The sequence below is a fragment of the Sylvia atricapilla genome, chromosome 2, assembly GCF_009819655.1.
Source record: "Sylvia atricapilla isolate bSylAtr1 chromosome 2, bSylAtr1.pri, whole genome shotgun sequence".
Lineage (NCBI taxonomy): Eukaryota > Metazoa > Chordata > Aves > Passeriformes > Sylviidae > Sylvia > Sylvia atricapilla.
Genome location: NC_089141.1, coordinates 109,330,991 through 109,350,488, shown reverse-complemented (window position 1 = coordinate 109,350,488; position 19,498 = coordinate 109,330,991). Strand labels below are relative to the sequence as shown.

Sequence of the window (19,498 nt, the reverse complement as noted above, 5' to 3'; positions counted from 1 at the left end):
CCAATGGCTTGTTCAGAGTAACAGTTAATTATCAACTAGTTTGCATCTACAAATGGAATTTCTTTTATAAGGAAAATGACATCAATATCTCAAATTTTGTGGCAACCTCTAATCACATCCACAGATGCATATGTTGATCTTCCAATGACTCTGCCACTAAAGATGTCATCATCTTAAGTGGTCCTTACTCCCCAAACACCATAAACTTTTCTTCTTTTCTTGTAACTGAAGTAGACCAGAATTGTTGTACTGCAGTTGGTGGGACTGACAGCCTAGACATGCTGCATCTTTGATGGAAATATGGATTAAATAGAGATTGAACCAATTACTGGACAATAAAAACATACTTTCAGAGTATTTATAGTATTTTCTATGATACCTTCATCTACTTACAGAAGGATATATAGCTTAAATAATACTCAATTTGTTTTTTTTTGGAGGCTCTTGAAAGGTAAGCACTGGTCTGGTCTTTGCTACATATTTTGAACCCTGTTACTGGATAAAGAAGTAAGAGTTATGAAGAGGTGGAAACAGGTGACAGGATGAAAAAGAGGAAAAACCCATGAATAACAAAAATTCAGACAAACAATAAATATAAAAGGAAAGACGAGAGAGAAAAAAAGAAAAACCCCTTTAATCTTACAATTTCTATGCAAAAACTAAAAACTTGGTGTTGTCAGAAGTAACTAAGCAGTTTGCAAACAATTTAAAGCCTCACAATGAAACAAAGGGAAAGGAACAAACAACAAAGAAGGAGGACTAGAAAGAATGGTTTCTGATGGATGTTTAAATTCATTTCTGGAAAACCAAAAATCCTGGAAAGAGAAGTTTGAAAAGATATTTTAGCATGTGGAGGACTTGTAACAACAGTCTGAAGACCAAAGGTAACCATTTCATTGTGGAAATAGAGTGTGCAAGAGGAATTTATCAACAGACTGACTGATGTCTGAGAATACTAAACAGGATTTCCAGAACGATTATCATCATGTAAAATCCTACTGTGAGCAGGAGAAACTGTAATCAACTTACTTCTTGTCATCTGACAGGTCAATGTTGGTCCCAAACTTGATTGTTTTAAAAGGTCCTCTTCTCCTCCTCCCAGAGCTACAAATGCAACAAATATATCAGGCAAATGTGAAAAGGGAACGATGTAAAATAGCACATATAACCAAGTACAGAATTAAGAGTTATACCACACTTACTTATCAGAAGATGTGGATTCATTATCTGAGTGGTCCTTGTGGTGACTCTTCTTCTCATTTTCCTCCTATAAAATGCAATTTTGAAATGTTTTTACATATACACACACATATAAAAGAACAGATGAAATATATAAAGTGACAATATAGGCACAGATATGTTTGTTTCAAGATACTGACACAACTTTTGAAAAAACCATGCCTAAGATTTTGTGTCAACGTTTCTTCATTGTGAAGAAAATAAAGTTAGTCAAATGCATTGAAAAAAAAAAAACCTTCCTCATGGCTGCAGATTCTATGACACTCAGGCCAGGCCAACAGAAAATGTCTACACTGTAAATATTTCTGCTGGCCAGCATTCAAGTTGGAAATGAGTACATTGGTTTGCTCCATTACGAGGATGACCTGGAATCCAGTACTAAAGAATTCTGTTAACTGTTTCAAATAAGAACATCCACCTTCTTTCAAAGTCAAGCAGGTATTCTGACAGGAAACTAGGATGACTAATATTTATAAAACTAATTTAATAAAATCCATTATATAAAATCTTTTGAATTTTTCATAGCCATATGCTATTTTAGCACTAGAAGTAGCTGAGACCATGACTACTGGAAAAAATCCAACCAATATTAAATGATGCAATTTGATCTTTTTAGCAGACTCTGTTCAAAACCCTATTCTAAAGACTTCTATTTTGGCAAGTATATGGACAGAGAAGGAAAAAAAAAGAGACAAAGGAAGAAGGAACTGTCTGGATTTTATCCAAAGATCCCTGGCTTTGAATGGGATTGTTGTTAAATCTCAAAGTGCCCTGTGTACCTGAGAAAGTCTTATTCATCCTTTGAATGAAGGACAAAGAGAAACAAAAAGGAACCTAGTGATGATGGATGTATCAAATGCTTCAAGACATGTTAGAAAAGCAATGTAATAGCTGTTACAGGAATAAAGAAGAAAGATCACTTAGGGCAAGCCAAGAGAACTGTGGCTATAGAAAGAAGAAATAAAGCTTTCATTTAAACACTGGAAAGTCACCTAAGGACAGGTCAGAGCAGTGTTAGGCAAAGGACACATGTACAGTATCTCTCTTATTTCCAGGGGAAAAATTAAAACCATCAGTCTTAAAAACTATTTTATGTATTGCATTTTTACCACCAGTTTGTAATAGTGAGGGGAAAAAAAAATCAGAACACCCTACGGGACACACTGTGCTGCAAATCCAAAGGCAAGGCTTTCAGTGGTATGTGCAATTTTATTATATTTATATACTGCAAAATTAGGTACAATTTCAAACAAAGATACCTAGATTGAGATAGACAGACACACAGACAGACAAATAGACAGATAAGATAGATACTTTGTTCCAGTGATCTTATGTTCTCCAGACCCTCTAGAATGTAATACAAGAATACAACATTGATGCCACTGCTCAAAGGGCACCAGAAACCTTCAGTCACCAGAAAACTTCAGCCAATATCCTACTGAACTTTATTACCACTGCAGAGGAAGAAAAATCCCAAGTTCTAGAAGATTTCCATGGCCCCCCACTTCCCGTAGTATTCCTGTTTCTTTTCCTCAGCCTGCACCAGCTCAAAGCCTTATGACTAGATTCCCTTCTGTTCTTTTAAACTAGCAATTCATATCTTTGTTTCTAATCCTTTCCTCTAATGCACAAAATATAAATTCAGATTTTCTCTCTCCCTTCTTACTGAAATCATTCCTGTTTCTGTGTAAAGGCAGTGAACATTGCCTTTACAATTCCCCACACTGACCCTTTTCCTATTTTCTAACAAAGAGTTGATCAAAATCATCTTCTTGTCTTAGTTTTACCATAGCCCAATCTTTTTGTAATACCAGGTAACATAAGCTCCAAGGAGTGCCCATGGCCAGTTTCAAGAATGTGCTCCCAACTTCAGTAAAAAAATGTTAAAAATACCAATAAAATCACATTTCCCAGAATCCCAGAGTAAGAGAATAGTTAGGGTTGGAAGAGACCTCTGGAGATCATGGAGTCCAACCCCTCTGCCAAGGCAGGAAGGGGAAATATTATTTCTAATACTTCACTCTGTCACATAAATCTAAAAACTTCTAAACTGAATATGAACTGTTATGTTTGGAACCAAACAGAAGACTAGTATTAGTGTAAACTTCTAATAAGCCATGTCCAAATTAATTCAGGGTAGTAGGAAGAACAAAGAAATCTGATTTCAAAATGTGTGAAATTAGAAGCAATCCAAATTATAAAAAGGCCTTGAGTTCTAAATATTTTAATGTGAATTTTGACATTATAATATGAAAGCTTCAACTAATAAACTTTCAAACTATGTATAACCATGAGTTTTACATTATTAAACTGAAGTTTACACTAAGCATTTGGGAAGAACAATGTATTATTTGATCCTCTACTCAAAATAGTTTTTGAAAACTTACCTGTGCTCTTCACGCTAATGGAAATGTCTCTTTTTCCTTAACAGTTTCTGCTTTTTTTCCAATACCCATTATTAATTGGTCCCAGAGTCAGTATGCAGTCTGGGAATTATAACTTGAATAGTAGCAATTAACTTACCCTTAAAGACTCCTGGAATGAGGAGGCCTGGTACTGTGCATATTTAGCAATTGTTGTATGAGATCTACTGCTCTCACAACGCCAGATTTTCTTTGTTCCAGTGGGGTCCCAGTTTTCATCTGCTGGCTGCAGTAGCTGTGTCCTTACTTCTACTATGTGTTCATTATTCGCTTCTACCAATGTCTTAGTAGAGAAGAGTCCTAGATCTAATTAATAGCAATAAAATTAATAAATCAAGGTTAAAATTGAATAAAAATATTCAGGAAAATGGCTAAAGTTATCAAAAGGTTTACTCTAAAATCATTTTTACCCCTTAGTCTTCATAACACTGCCCATCTGAACATTAATTACTGACACCCCAAAACCTTTCCTCCAGACATCCAGTAGAAAATGAGAAAAAGCTTGGCAGCTATGGACTATATTACAAGAAACATTTTACCTATCTTGAGTAAACAAATCTGCAAACAATGTTCCAATCTATTACCAAGAAGGTATTTTTCAGGGCAGAGCTTTATGAATGTACTTCCATCATAAAACACTTTTCCTACCAGCAGTGATAGTTTATCTGTCTATAGACTTCAAAATACTGCACATAGTCAAATTACAGATCATTAGATCTAAACAGTAAAACATGCATCCAGCTTTTAATAGGAAAATGCACGGCTGTAAACTTCCGTATCCACAGCTCAGCCCCTCTCTGCGCTCAACAAAATCTGCTCTATTTGTGGTGGGGTTTTTTTGACATGACCAAGATTAGAAACAACAGCAAACTGAGAAATGACAACTTACCCTACTGACTTGGAATATACAGTTAAAACAGTATTACAGAAATAAAATATCCACTTCTAAACTGAATTGAGAGACTTCTCTTTAAAAAACATTAATTTCTCCCCAAAGTAAGAACAAAAAAGGTAAATTTACCTAATTTAAGCGCTCCAGCAAGGCCACGTATTACAGTAACAGGGTTGTTTGGATTTGTACAAAATTGATGTAAAGGTGGAAAGAAAGCATCTCGTTTATTTTCCAACTGCAAAATTATAATGGAATATTAGATTTCAGATCAATCCAGATTCCTTATTTTTAAAACAAGAAAGAACAGTAAACCAGAAGAGAAATAACAGAAAGAAAACAGGAATTTTCTGCATTTCCCTGCACTATGGGGAATGAACAGCTACACCATACAATTCTTTCTATGGCAAATGCTGGGTTCACTCCTGAAATTAATTTGTTACTGTAATTTGTTTCTTGGCATGAATTATTCCCAGGTTGCTTCAGCTTTGCAACTCAGGTTTCCTGAACTTAATTTCTTTATCTGACAGTAGCCTTGTACATTCCCTAAATCTGCAGAATTCTCTGAAGAGCAATACAGTTTCTTTTCAGAAGTAAAAAAGCGCTATTTTACAGATAATATATACAAGAAACAGTATAATTAAAAGACTCCTCTCATGGTATATCTCATGTTAACCAGAAAGGTTGATTTGCTTATGCTTCTCTGCACCTATAACCTCAATTTTATCCTATAGCCTCCCTCTTGATTTTGTTTTAATTGCTATGAAACCTTTAGAATGCTGAAGGCATTTCTAGCAATAAAAACACAACAGAGTTAGTTCCCAACCAACCGGTGGCACAACTGCAGTTTGTGGCAGCGTGGTGACTTCCCAGCCTTGTGAGGACTCAACAAAGCTGGGATGAACTTTTATGAAGGCAGATGAGTTCAGGTGCAACACCTGGAAAACATCTGGAGGCACTACTGCATCCAGCCTAACCCAGCTCTCAGCACACTCAGACCCAAGTGCCAGCCTCTTCTGGTCCCCAACCTGAGGTGGACTAAAGCCAACTGGAGCTTTTCACACTGCCTGTATGGACATACTGCAATTTATTTTTCTGCTATTAAGGAAGTGGATATCCTGTAATTTATTATTTTATTACTAAGGAAGTTAGTTCAATGAAGCTATTATGAAAACTTTATTGTCAGAACAAAAGTTGCAATGCTTGCATAAGAAAATACTACTCAACTAAACCCTGCCTTTTCCTGGTGACATTTTGTTCTTAACATCACCTCAACTTTTATTCATTTTTCTTCACTGTGTTTTGAAGCAGAGTGTTATGGGAGTTTAGTTTAATTATTTGCTTATTTACACATAAGCTGCTACTTGCAAAAAATTGTACATACATTTCTGAAATACTGTGCATTGTATATAATCAACTGTTTTGCTTATTCTGCCAACATTTTGAGTACTAAAAATATAAAACCTGAAGTATTTTTCCTTTTGTTTACTGAAATTCCTAATATACAGGTCCTTTAAGAGTCAAACTGTGTCTCAAAATTTTCTTTAAGGTTAACATTTCTCCTGCTTATATACCAGTCTGGAGAGCACCGTAATTAGAACTCAGTGATGAACAGTGCATCTTTAAAATAATTACATTATGTAATTCAGACATCCAAACAATTACAAAAGACAGGCAGCAAAGTACTTCTGCCACTAGATTTACTTACATAAATACTAGGTGTAGGTGGATTCAGCTTGTCCTTTGGCAAGGGAGGGTACGGTGGAGGCGGTGGTCGTGGAGGTGGGCATTTATCCAATAGAATACTACTGTTAGATAAGCCATTTTTACCCAGATTCCTAAAAGGAAACAAGAGCTGTCTCTGTCAATACTTGACAAATAAAATAAATGCTTAACAGTGTCATCTCTTATGCAAAATCATGCTGGAGAAACCGTAATTTAAGATGCAAATAAAGCTCGTATGTTTTAATCAGGAATTTTCCGTGTATAATTTGATATTATTCAAACTTATTCCCACTTTGCCTGCTGAATCTGCAACATCACCACCATTAGTTAAAAATACAGCCATTTAAAATAAAAGCAACCATGACACATTTGATAAAATTTAACAGGAAAAGGTTTCAACAGCAAACGGAGAAGAACCTTAGCAGGTGGACGATCATTCCACAGGAGCTGAGGTAGCAGAGCAGAAGTCAAAAACTGGCAATGTCTCAGCCAAAAACTGCTGAGTCACAAAAGCCAACTACAGCTACACTACTGTACTGAACTGAACCACACCTATCCCTCCCTGCCTTACACATTTTGAAGCAGAGGGAGCCACTGCTGTATAATCCATATTTTGGAGCAACAAGGGAGCGGCCCCACCCCAGTGAGCTGCTGTGCCAATGCCCCTCTGTGTGACCCCAGGGAGAGCCTCTCTGCCCTGTACTTTCAGCCTCTTCCTGGAGATTTCCAGCTGTGCAGGATGTGTAACTTTTCTTATAATGCATGACCAGAAAAGTCTCCATTCTGAGCTTAGCCTGTAGTCAAAACCCAGTCACCAGCACTGGGAATGTACTGACAAAACCATCTCTTACATTCTTGTTAAAAATTACTCAACAACTTCAAAATTCTTCCCACTAAACACTAGTCAAATCTTTCTTCCAACCTCCTTTGATTCACTGTTTTTTACATCCCACAACACAGGATGTTTCTAATGTAAAATTTAGTCACATATTTTCATAAAATTCAGTGGTTACTAAAATTTTTTTTTGATAGCAACAGTCCTTAGCAGAAGATACAGCTTTTTATCAGATGAAATTCCCAGCAATAAAAACTTGTTTCTAAAACAGAGAAACAAGGTACAGTCAGATACTGGGTCATGATATCACTGCTTCAAATCAAGCTAGAACCCCTAGGATGGACTTGGGATCAGATCAGACTGACACGACAAAAACTTTAAACAAAATGGGCAAACATCTCACACAGCCCAAAGCACACCTGTCACACAGCTCATTCCTTGTGCTAGGTGACTCCAGTGCCAGAATTTCACTTCCAAGAAAGTGAAAGAGTGATGCAGAAGCTTTGATTAGTAATCATCCAACTTGGCAAAAAAATCACTGGCCAGCACTAAATGTCTGATGTAGTTATTGCAAAGGCTTCACTGTCCCACATACACAAAAAAAAGCCAACAAAAGCAAATAAAAAACTACCCAAAATTAACATGGCAGTATAAAATCTTGATATCACCACACAGAAATTTACTGGCCACAGCTGCATGAACCCGAGATTCAGACCATCTATGCAAAGTGAAACTAGAATCTGAACAGCAGGTATCAGACGTTACTATAACCTCTGCATTACCAAACAGAGAAATAAAATCAAGAAAAACAAATGTCTGGTATTAAAAGTAAGAGAGAATGTCGACAAAATTCAGTTTGCATTGATAAACAGCTCTCTGGAAATTTCTAAGTCAAGGCAAATGAGAAGAAGTGAACTTGAAGAAGAAAGGACATTGCTCAGAACTAACAGGACTCGAGCTGCTGCAGTCACAGCAAGGTAACCACAGTGAAAACTCAGTAAAGCCAGAGCACATGGGGGCTTCAGGGAAGGGTGACAATGGGCAGAGGAGAAATTTCTGTACACTTAGAGACACTACAGGTCTGAAAACGCAGAGGAGAAAGGGAAAGGATCAGCACGAAGGAAAACATCAGATGAATAAAGGTATCATAAATCTAATACTTGAAGCTGGGTATTACCAACTGCATGCTATAATTTCCTATTAAGCTACTAAAACTCAACATGGAAATTTTAAGAGGAAAATGGACAAAGAAAAGCAAAGCTGAGATAGCAAAACATTCATAATTTAAGTGGCACAGGAAATAGATGAGCAGAATATTCAAAGTTGTCTTTAACAGACCAGCTTCACTCTATCATAATTTTTTCCTATCATCTTTTTTTTTTTTTAAATATGAATTAGAGTATCTTACTATTAATAACAAGGCAAGAGAGCTATTAAAGAATAATTCTGTAATTGTTAGTGTGCCAAACAGAGCAATAGAAATTATAAAAAACACTACAGAAATACTAAAAATATTTGCTACCACGGTGTGAGTATCCACTGCCAGCCTCTCCACTTTCGGAAGTACAGAACTACAGCCAGTGGAAGGAAAGTGAAAGACCCTTTTTGACCACAGCAACTCTGCTGAAAATCCCACATATCTTAGTTTGAAGAATGCAGGTTTTGTGAGAGGATTTCATAGCGCCTGAAAAGGGGCAACAAATGCACTGCTCAAGACAAAACAAGCTTGATTTATCTCCCCCAAAAAGAAACTGGACACCCAGTCATCTGGGATGAAGGAATGAAAAGAAGGACGTTCATTTAAATGGACTTCCAGAGGGAAGTGACATGTTGTGGACTGTGCAGGGACAACTCCCCTCATTCCCAGAGCGGGAAGAGAAGGCAGGAGCAGCTGCCAGGCTCAGAGGGACAAGGGCAGGGGTGCACAGTGACTGCAGCCTGTCCTGAGCCACAGCCACAGCACCCAGGCCACTGAAAATTGCTCCAGGGGTGAAAGCAACAACTCATGGAAGTGCTTCACCCTGAGGACCAAACGCAGAGAACATCAACCACTCAGGATGAATCTGGTGCCTTCACTTCATAAAAATCACTCCATCAATTAGGTTGGAAAAGAAGCTCTGGGATCATTGAGTCCAACCCTTGACCAATCACCACCGTGTCACCCAGACCATGGCCCTCCAGCCTTTCCTTAAAGTGACTCCACCACTTCCCTGGGCAGTCCATTCCAATGGTTTCAATGTCTAATCACCCTTTTTGTGAAGAAACTTCTCCAGATGTCCAACCTAAACCTCCCCTGGCATGACTTAAGACCATGTCTTCTTGTCCTGACACCGGCTGCTTGGGATTATTTCATGTAGTCATGGGGTCTCTTGAATAAGCAATCATCACATTCATTAGAACATCCGTTTTAATTATATTTTACTGTTTTCTAGGATACATTCCCACAGCTTTTAAGAGACAGTTTACAGTCTTCAGCCTTAAATAAGAATTTCCCCTCTGGCTGTACCTACAGCTGATCAGAAGCCCAGGTGTGACCCAGTTTCAACAGTCACCCACAGAACATTCATCAGGCAGTTGCCAGACACTTTTTAGGTGCAGGATTGATTCTGCATCCTCCCACCTGACCAAAAAGAATGTGTCATGCAGATTTAAAGCTACCTGTGTTGCTGTACCAATTTTAACTCTATTTTAAAATGAAAACTCTACCTCAAAAGGTATTAAAGTTAACAGGATAAAACTTAATTTTCCCAGAAGCAAGAATCATTATCAATAATTATTGTCCTTTACATTAATTAAATTAATTGCCTCAGTATTTTTATTCTTTCACTCAACCCTGATGTCAGACTGAGAGAATTATGTCTATTTCTCAGGAAGTGTGCTCTTCAAGTCCTCTGGAACTTTTCCTGTTTTCCAAGAACTATTAAAAAAAATCTATATGAATTACAAACAGTCCTCTGGCTCGCTCTTACAGAGTTCACGGATGCATATGGGCCTCTGACTTAAAAATGCCAAATTTAAGTATAACTGCTGTTTAACCTTCTCCTTGAAAATAGAGTACATTCCATGATGTGAACGTTTTATCTGCCATTTTCCCAAGCACAGAACAAAAATATTTACTGAACACTCTCTCCTTATTGACCATCCTAATACTTCTGTGTAGACATAATTTTTTTTTTGGTTCTTTTTTGTTTGTGTCTACAGGTCTTCCTCTTCCAAACATCATTGCTATGTTTTCCACAACTCCCAGCGTTATGGGAGTTGTTAATACTTTTTAAAATAGTACTTTTTAATTTTAAAAGTATTTTAAAATACTATTTTATAAAATAGTAAATAGTAACTTTTATATTTTAAAAGTCAATACTTTTTAAAATATCTGCCCCTTTTGTTTCTGCTTGGGAGAATATGACTTTTTAGTGATAATTAAAAGTTCGTAAACGAATTCCAGTTATCCATACATGTGGATTTTAGGTACAATTTACAGGTCAAAACAGAGTAACTTACAAGCATTTGTGCTTAAGCACAAGTTATTTTTGTTGTGAAGTCAGTCTAAGTGAATTATTATTTGAGGATTAGCTGTATGAGAATTAACAAGGTTTTACTGCTCAAGAGATTATAGTTACTCAGAAGAACAAAATTAATACCCTTTCTTCCCCCAATAAAAAAAAGTCACATTTAAAATGAACACAAGGAACTGTGGATTTAGCTGATACTCTATCTCAATTCTATCAGAATTAATTAATCTGCAAGGAGGGAGGAAGAAGACATTTTCGAAACGTGCCTGCAGAAGTTGAAGCACTCACTTGATGCAGCCCTGGTTCAAACCAGAAACACCCACCCTTCACAATGAGCAGATACAATCAGTTGCTTTCTTACTCTTGAGTTATTACAAAACCACAGAAAAACGCCTGTCAATCCCCCCCAGCCTGGGAAGGAGGTGGTTACACACAACTCCCAGCTTGGCTCCTCGAGCTCCTTCTGTAGCCAGGGGATAGAGAGGAGCTCTCAAAGGGAATATAAAGAAGTCAAGTCAAGCTTACATTATGCTTAAATGCAAGTAATGCCAGATAATTATACAACCTGTTTATCATGCAATTCTCTACCCCAGCCTTTCACAACCAGGTACTAGCTGGCAATATTCCCAGAGATCTTTGATGAAAATACAGAAAATCCTACAATAGAACTGTGGATTTTCTCATTATGCAAATGTATTTCTAATTATTTTTGAATTCTCTTCTGGTTTTGACCTCAATAGTACAGGTTGGCAGTGAATTTCATAGGTTAATTACATGTTATGTAAGAAGTAATGCTCCTTTTTTTTTTCCTTAATGACTTTTACATCTTTCCTCTCTATTTCATTTGCTAATCACCTTGCTCTGAGGCTGTAAGACAAACAGAATCACATCAATGACTTACGTAAGAAAAGCATTATAAAAAGTGGCACCAAACCATTTCATACACTTGCCTTTCCCTCTGAACTGTAAATTTTCCATGTTTTTATCTTTTTTTACTCCCAGATACTTCCGCTTCCCATCTGCAGAGTTCACTATTTGCCTTTTGAACAGAACAGAATCTCTTATTTTACACAGTGTTTACCTTGTGAAATCACGATATTTCAAATTTTATTCTTAAAACTTTTGCTGCGGTGAAGTTCACTTGCCAGACACAACGTGCCTTTAGAGGAACTGAGCAATTCTGTCTCGAAGCCAAAAAAGCCCTTTGTTTGTAAATAAAATTCCCAATAAAACAAAACACTAATTAAATTCAGGTCCTTCCTTCACACAGTACTTCCCCTCAAACAGATTTAGGCTCTTTTCCTGTGGACCATGGAGCTCTCAAACCAGTGATTCACTGACTTCCCAGACCAGGCTCAGGGAGCAGCAACTTCAATAATGACAGAACAAATTTCTTCTGCCCCAGGCTCCAACAGACAGCAAGAAGTCTGCCCAGTTCAGCCTCTGCACTGCCCTTCCCACTCCTCCTCAGGAAATGGATTTACTGCCCTTGTGTAAATGCTGCCCAATTATCAGACCCTTTTCCAGACTGTTTAGCCCAGACCACCTTCACAGAATCAACAAATCGTTAAAGCTGGAAAATACCTCTAGGACCATGGAGTCCAACCTGTGACCAAACACCACTTTGTGAACTTGACCATGGCACCACACGCCACCTCCAGCTGTTCCTTGAACACCTCCAGGAATGGTGACTCCCAACACTCCCCTAGGCAGCCCATTCCAGTGTCTTATCACCCTTTCCATAGAAAAATCCTGTTTGGTGTCATATATTTTTATCATTTTACAAGGCTCCTTGAGCTCATCTCTCCTGGTCTCCTGTCACTTTTCTCAATGGATTGCTCTATACTTTCCCTCTTTGAACACTAAGCAAAAAGAATTATAAAAAGGCCTTATCAGCCCCTTGATACACATTACAGTCAAACCTATGCCTCTCATTTGCCTTCCCCAATCACACCAAATCGGTAAAGCTTTTAAGTTCAGAATTGCTTCAGAGTTGTCAAATAAGTCTTTCCATGTATCACCATAAAAATGACAAGGACAACTTCCAGCTGACACAAAGTTGCCCAGCTACCCAGCTGGGCTCTTCAGAACTCCAGAAATTATCACTATGAATGCTGAACCTCCATCACAGACCACAAAACTAAGGACTTGCTGGTTTACAGGCTTTGTAGCTAAAATGGTAAATGTTTTGCTGTCTGAAGACCTCTTTCCTCTGAGTTTTGTTTGGACCTTTGCCTGTTCTTTCAAGGTTGTGAGCAAACTTTAGTAAATGATGAAGGGGAAAAAACAATAACCAAGGTACTTCTTATTTTTTTTAGGAGAAACAGTACAAGTCAACTCAGGAACTTCTCTACACTGCTTAAACTAAGGACTTCGGATCAGTTTTAGGAAGGACAACTGGTAGACTCTTAACTGAGATGGATACTGGGTTTTTATCTCTACTTAGAGATGTTAATTAGATGCACCAGTTGAAACACTGAGTGAGAAATCAGCTGGTTTCACTTCAGTAGAAATAAACACCTCGAGTGTTAAATCTCAAGTCTTGTGATAATGTTTCATTAATTCTCCTTTCAGAAAGATTGCTCACAGGGAAAAGATACTTACACTTCTAAGAGCACAGAAAAGAGCTTTTGATAACAGTCTCTTTAAGGAAACCTGATACATAACCAGACCAAGAATCACACTCTTCTTTTTTCCCCCCTATTAACAATTGGCTTTTCTAATAACGAATTCAGAGGAGTTATTCTTAGCATATTTTCTTCTTTTAATTACATGGTTTTCACTTATGCTCCAAAATTACTTGGGGTTGTGTTGGTTTTTCGTTGCTCTGTTGTTCCTGGGGGTTTTGTTTGGGTTTTTTTTGGTTTGGTTTGTTGTTGTTGTTGTTGGTTTTTTTTGTTGTTGTTTTTTTTTTTACTTGGTTGGTTTTTTGTTGTTGTTTGTTTTTAATGACCTTAACAGGAGATTTTCTCTAGGAATCTCAGGAAGGATAATTTACCTAACAGTGCACTCTTTTATCTGTTAATTTAGCCTGCTCAGAGGCTTAAAGAATTTTACTTTACTATGTAAACAGTTTACAACATAATTCAGTTGGTTTATAACCACCTCTAAATTTTACTGTTGCAGCCAGTTTTATTGGTAGGGAAGCCTAACCAAATCATACTTCCCAGAATCACCTCCTCAATTCCTTTTCATCCCTACACTCCAGCAGCAGTTTAACAAGATGAGCACATTTGCCACCCTACTGTTCTCCAGAACAGTATCTTAATGAGATTTGCATATCTGAGTCAACAGCTCAGCTCCTGCATTTCTCAATTCCTTGCGGCTTTCAGTGACATTGTCTGGCCCTTCAAGGGAAGCTGCTTGTACAAGTATCAATTGCTGTGCCAGCAGCCTATGTCTGACCCCTTCTCAGCCTCCTCAACAACCTCATTTCACCCCACCAACAGAATGGAGCTCTGTTAAATATTTCCTCAACATTCGCACCAAGGACGATGGATATAAAGAAACTTTTCAGCCTCCGCAATTATCCTGCCCTACTTAAGTGCTCACTTTAGTCTTTGACAAAACAAAGCATTTACCAAGTCTGTTTCTACAGAGCAGGCAACCTATTCACATGTAATAGAAAAAGAATCAAACTGAGTTTTCTCTTTGGCATGTGTTTTGCATTTTATGATACAAAGCATCTCCTTTCACCTAATGGCTTCACTTGAGCAGCTTTTATTAAGACAACACTTGTTTATGTAATGCAAAATGACAGTCTCTCAGCATTTATTTTTGTCTAACCAATTCTGATTTTATTTTATTGTAATGCAAGACTTCTGAATGCCTGTTCTAATAAATTGCTTTCACTTTAAAAACCACCAAATTTCTATGCTTCTGATGCTCCTTCGTTCTTGAAGCAACACATAAAAAAACCCTTGGACCTTGAACCCAGGTCACTTTTTGGTGATGAGCATCACCATGCTGCTTCCTGATAAAACCCCTTCTGTGAGATGAGGAACTTCATTATCCTAAAGTTTACTCTCCTGCAGTAGGTCAATTGTAGTTACCGTGTGAATCCACCTCTTGTGCGTTACTTAATCCCAAACTGCTACTAATTCCAGGTCTTTTATGCTCTAAGCACAAATAAACCTGTAGGGTCTCAAAAAAATGGCTCCTCTTAGACAAAACTATTTTAAATCTGAAAACATCTGAAAGAAAAGAATTTTAACAAATAGACATCTGAGGACTTAAGTGCAACTTACAAAGAATATATAAACACCCTGGTTTTGAAGTAAGCATATAGTAAACAGAGCCAAACGCAGAATAATGAGGAAGAAAATAAAAATGATTAATCTAGTGCTCTAGCTATAAAAAAATCCAAGTTAAATCCACCTGTTCCTACCTGTCAAAATATCTATTTTTACTAGAGAATACCACCAAGACAACAGGGTAACAGATTGTATCAAACGACTATTGTCAGATAGCAAGAAGAATATGCCAGAAGATAACAGAATATAATTATCCATATTACAGATGAAGCCAGAATGTCTTTCTGAACATATCACATAAAATTAGGGTATGTATGTAACAACTGATGCACATGAATACATTTAAGTATTCATATATATATTCACTGTATACAATACAGTGTAGCTCCAACATATAAAAACTAATTCTACAGGACAACTCCTCATTCCCCATATATTAAGCTTATTCAACACAGCTGTCTGGGGTCCTGTATGGTCTATTTATTTAGGATATCTTTTTTCTTTTTCTTTTTTTCTTTTAAAGAAAAAAAATATTTTCATGTTTTCTACTGTGGGTAGCTTTTCTGCAACTTTTACAAGAAATTCTAAAAATCAACACTTTTGGTCACAAATTCGTATTTGAACCTCAAGATACCAGCTGCAGAGACAGCACCCAAATATAATCAGTAAGTACTCCCAATTCTTTGGTTTTGCATTACCTTACACTGTGCTAAAATAAAGGTCGACATGCAGCACTGAAGTTCATAGTAGCTTACATATCAGCATGTAAACATCTTCCATTTTACTACGTGTGAACTGTGGGGTTTTGGCAAATTAGCAGGCCTTTCAGCAGATTATCTTTTAAAATTCCCCCTTCTAGACCTTCTTTATGTCAGTCATGCACAACAGCTGCAACAAGGATGTTCTGCCCGAAATTCTGCTCCAGAGCTGTCACATGTACTCCTGCACATCTTAAAACAAAGCAAGGGCTAATCAGCTACTCAGTAAAAAGCTGGGAAATCCCTGTCTTCAATGTCTTCTATGAATATAAACTGTCAGATATATTAGAATGGTGGGGGGAAAGACCCCCACTATTCATATATTATATAGTGTTTATATACAGAGTTGTAATTTTTATTTAGTATGAAATAACAGGTAAGCAGCTCTAGCACAGGTGAGTTACTGTACTTCTCAGAATCTCCTATTATTAGGAGGCATATACAGAGTTTTCAGAAAGCACTGTTTGCCTAGAAGAAATCCTGTCCCTAAACCTGTAAAAGTGGTTCAGACAGAAGCATTTCTTGACTTGAGAGTTGCTAAAAAATCCCCAAGTCTCTCCTCCACTTTTCCCACTGCCCACCTTTCCTTATCATCCAGCTTCTAAGCCCTCTGCCTTGCCGAATGAGGGTGCAGACAGGCTGAAGAGGGAGCTCTCAATCGCTACTCCGTATGAAAGAAAGGAAAAAAAAAAAAAAGCACATCTAACACCTTTTGAGCTGTCTGCAAACTACACGGAACGAAGGATTAGCTTACCTCCCTTGAAAAATTATGATTATGTGAGCCTGGTACTGACTGTAAGAAACCATTTGAAATACCTTTATGAACCTTCCTTTATCTTGGAAATTAAGTATCACTACGAATACTGTACCTCCATCAAAGAGCACCAACGTAAGGACTTGATGGTTTACAAGCTTTGTATAGCTAAAATGGTAAATGTTTTGCTACCCAACACTAACTGCAGTTCTCTCCTACAGCAGCACACTAAACACATCAAAATGCAACGTTTCACCAGGGTGAAACACTTCCCATTACTCTCCGAGGAAAGCTACATTCCAGTTTCGGACGCAGATCAGTCAAACGTCAAGAAAAAAAACCTTAGTTTTTAACAGTTTATATTATGCCTATTTGCAATGCACTCATCCTAACACCATACACTGAGGCTCTTTTCATACTTTCACTAGAAAGAACATATACATGGTCCCAATTAAAAAGAAGAAAAAGCTGTTAAGCTGTTAATTTTTGTCAATGTAGTATGTGTAGCAATGTCACTTGGAAATGAACATTACAACAGGACTTAATATTTGAAAGATGACAAAATAGGCTCCCTGAAGATTTTTTTTCTCTCTCTTTCATGCAATTTATCTTGGTAACAGATAGTGACAGACTGCTATATCATGGATCAGCATTAGTCATCAAATCCCACAACATCAGGAACTATGAGCTCTCAATCACAGTAACAGATGCAGGGTTTTTTGCAGAAATTATATAAACAGGCTTTTATACTATTTCTTTAATATCAGAAAGAGTAATGCTCAAACCCACCATATTTGCTGTATAAAACATAGGAAACACATATCCTAAAGAAAAAAATTTGGAGTAAAATATACTGAGATGATAAAAATTCCAACAAGAATTCTAACAGAGAAAAATACAGATAAATTTCAACTAAAAGAACTCCAAACACGGTTCAGGATGGAAAACAGTGGAGTACAGCCCAAAACACTCAATAACCATATGCTTATGATTAAAGGGAATTCTGTGAACTTTAAAGCCATCTTAGGTAACATTTTCAAACACAGTGACAACTATAAAGGACAGCTACAGAAATTACAGTGCTCTAAATGGTCATTTCAATTTCTCAGCTTGTTTGGATTTCAAACCATTTTTTTTAAATAAAGCAAGCAAATCTCCCCAAAGCCTACCAAGAAAATCTGAGGACTTTGAGACGTTTTACATAGAGAAGGCTGCAAGCAGTAAGCACTCAATGTGAATTTGCAAAGCTAATGACTACCTGACAGGCTCCCTGCTAGCACATGCGCCAGAGATGAACACTGACAGATTTAGCTGCAGCAGTTTAAGTTATTATTGCTCTGGGTTCAACCATCCTCCTCTGCCACAGGGCACTGGTTATTGCAGGGGGGACTGAATTTGCTGCATTTCTAACACCACTGCAGCCTACAGTGAAACATCTTTGCCACAAGTCACTGCTAAGAAGCGTTATCTCAACTTCTACAACTCAGCATTCCACACTGTGTGCCATTCTCCATTGCCAGCGATGGAGACACCTGGGAAAACACCGTGGAGTTTGCACAACCACACTGCAACCACTGCAATCAAGGCTTTCTTGTGGCTGGCTTCATATTTTGCCTTAATCTACTCTGCCTCTGATCTAAAATGATCCAAGCTTACTGACTAAAGACAAAACCCAACAGTAACACACCTGCTGATCAACTGAAACGCAAGATGCACCAAGACCTAAACTGCTGAAGAGTAGAAAACACCTAAACTGCAACACGACAGGCTCACACCTGCATTTTTAACACAACCCATCACCTGAACAGCTCCAGGCCTTGAGCTGTGGATGCTGAAACCACCACTACCAAAAAAACCATCTGTGGTACAGAGCTGATACACCAGATGGCTGTGTGACCACGCAGGGGGACACCAACAGGCAGGAGAAATGGGCCAGCAGGAATCTCTGGGAATTCAGCACAAGGAAATGCCAAGCCCCGCAGCAGGGGAAGAATAACCCCATGCAATGGTACATAAAAAATAAAGACTTTTTTACGTTAGGGGTGACCCAGTGTGAAAGAGCTTTGTCCAGGCAGATTGTGGAGTCTTTCCATCCTTGGAAATATTTAAAACCTGGCTGGACGTGGCTCTGAGCAACCTGCTCTAGTTGGCCCTGCTGGGATTTGGGAGGATGGATGAGAAGATCTCCAGACCTCCCTTCCTGGATCTCCCACCTCGATATTCTGTGATTATTTATTGCTTTTCCAATGAGAACACTGATTTGTGATGACAGACCAAATCTATCTGACGTATCAAGAATGAAAGATTCTGAAGAGGTTAATAGCAGCACTGAACAGGACTTCTTTAACATTCATCATTTTCAACATCTAGATTGCTGTTGTTTGTTATCTAAAGAGAATCACTTGTATAGGACCTACAAACTAGGATTATAAAAGACAACTTGTTACTGAATAAAAGAAAAAAAGTCTAAACAAATTATTTTCCTTCTGCAGGAGCTGTATCAAAGCTCCTTACAAAAGTTAAGCCATAAACCCCATGAAAAGGATACACATTTTGAAGCAATAAATTTAACTGACATTTACTGATATCATGTACCTGTTTCAGAAGTCTTTCTTCTCTAAGAAAACAGTAATATAAATGCTAGAAATAAAACCATATCGATGTCCAACCAAACCAACCAAATGTCAACCAAATGATGAAATAAAACCATTAGATGCAGTGGTCAAAATGTTTTTCCAGTTTAAAACAGACTATATATTCTCTACAGTAGTCAGTTTAATGAAAAAAATTTAAAGGTTTTGAAAAGGAACTGAGGATTGTACAAACTGATGCTACAAAATATTTCAATATTCCAAGTATTTTAGAACCATTACTTAGACTTTTAAAAATCTGATTTATTGTGCTTCTTTTAACTCAAAACCATTTTTATTTAGTGAGAGAACTACTCTGGCCATCTGGTAATCTGTACATTAAATTCAAATTATCCGGAACAAGATTCCACAACTTTTCCACTCTATTTTGGCTACATTGAAATGATGTTTCCCACGGAAATCTGTGTTACCAATCTTCTGACACAGAAGTGAACCTTAAAAATTTATGACTGGTAGGAG

The 19,498-nt window shown here is 37.5% G+C and overlaps 1 protein-coding gene across 19 annotated transcripts in view; it reads right to left on the bottom strand.

Moving 5' to 3' along the window:
• Positions 1 to 19,498, bottom strand: part of KDM6A (lysine demethylase 6A) — a 152,854-nt gene that overhangs the window by 15,629 nt on the left and 117,727 nt on the right. For all 19 annotated transcript variants that reach the window (XR_010743020.1, XR_010743019.1, XM_066314074.1 and 16 more), the window contains 5 exons: positions 6,260 to 6,389; positions 4,684 to 4,789; positions 3,763 to 3,968; positions 1,203 to 1,267; positions 1,030 to 1,104 (listed from right to left, as the gene is read on the bottom strand). Coding sequence is in view for 17 of the 19 variants with exons in the window: in XM_066314074.1 (XP_066170171.1) it covers positions 1,030 to 1,104; positions 1,203 to 1,267; positions 3,763 to 3,968; positions 4,684 to 4,789; positions 6,260 to 6,389 (582 nt within the window). In the remaining 2 variants the exon portion in view is untranslated. The remainder of the gene's footprint in view (positions 1 to 1,029; positions 1,105 to 1,202; positions 1,268 to 3,762; positions 3,969 to 4,683; positions 4,790 to 6,259; positions 6,390 to 19,498) is intronic.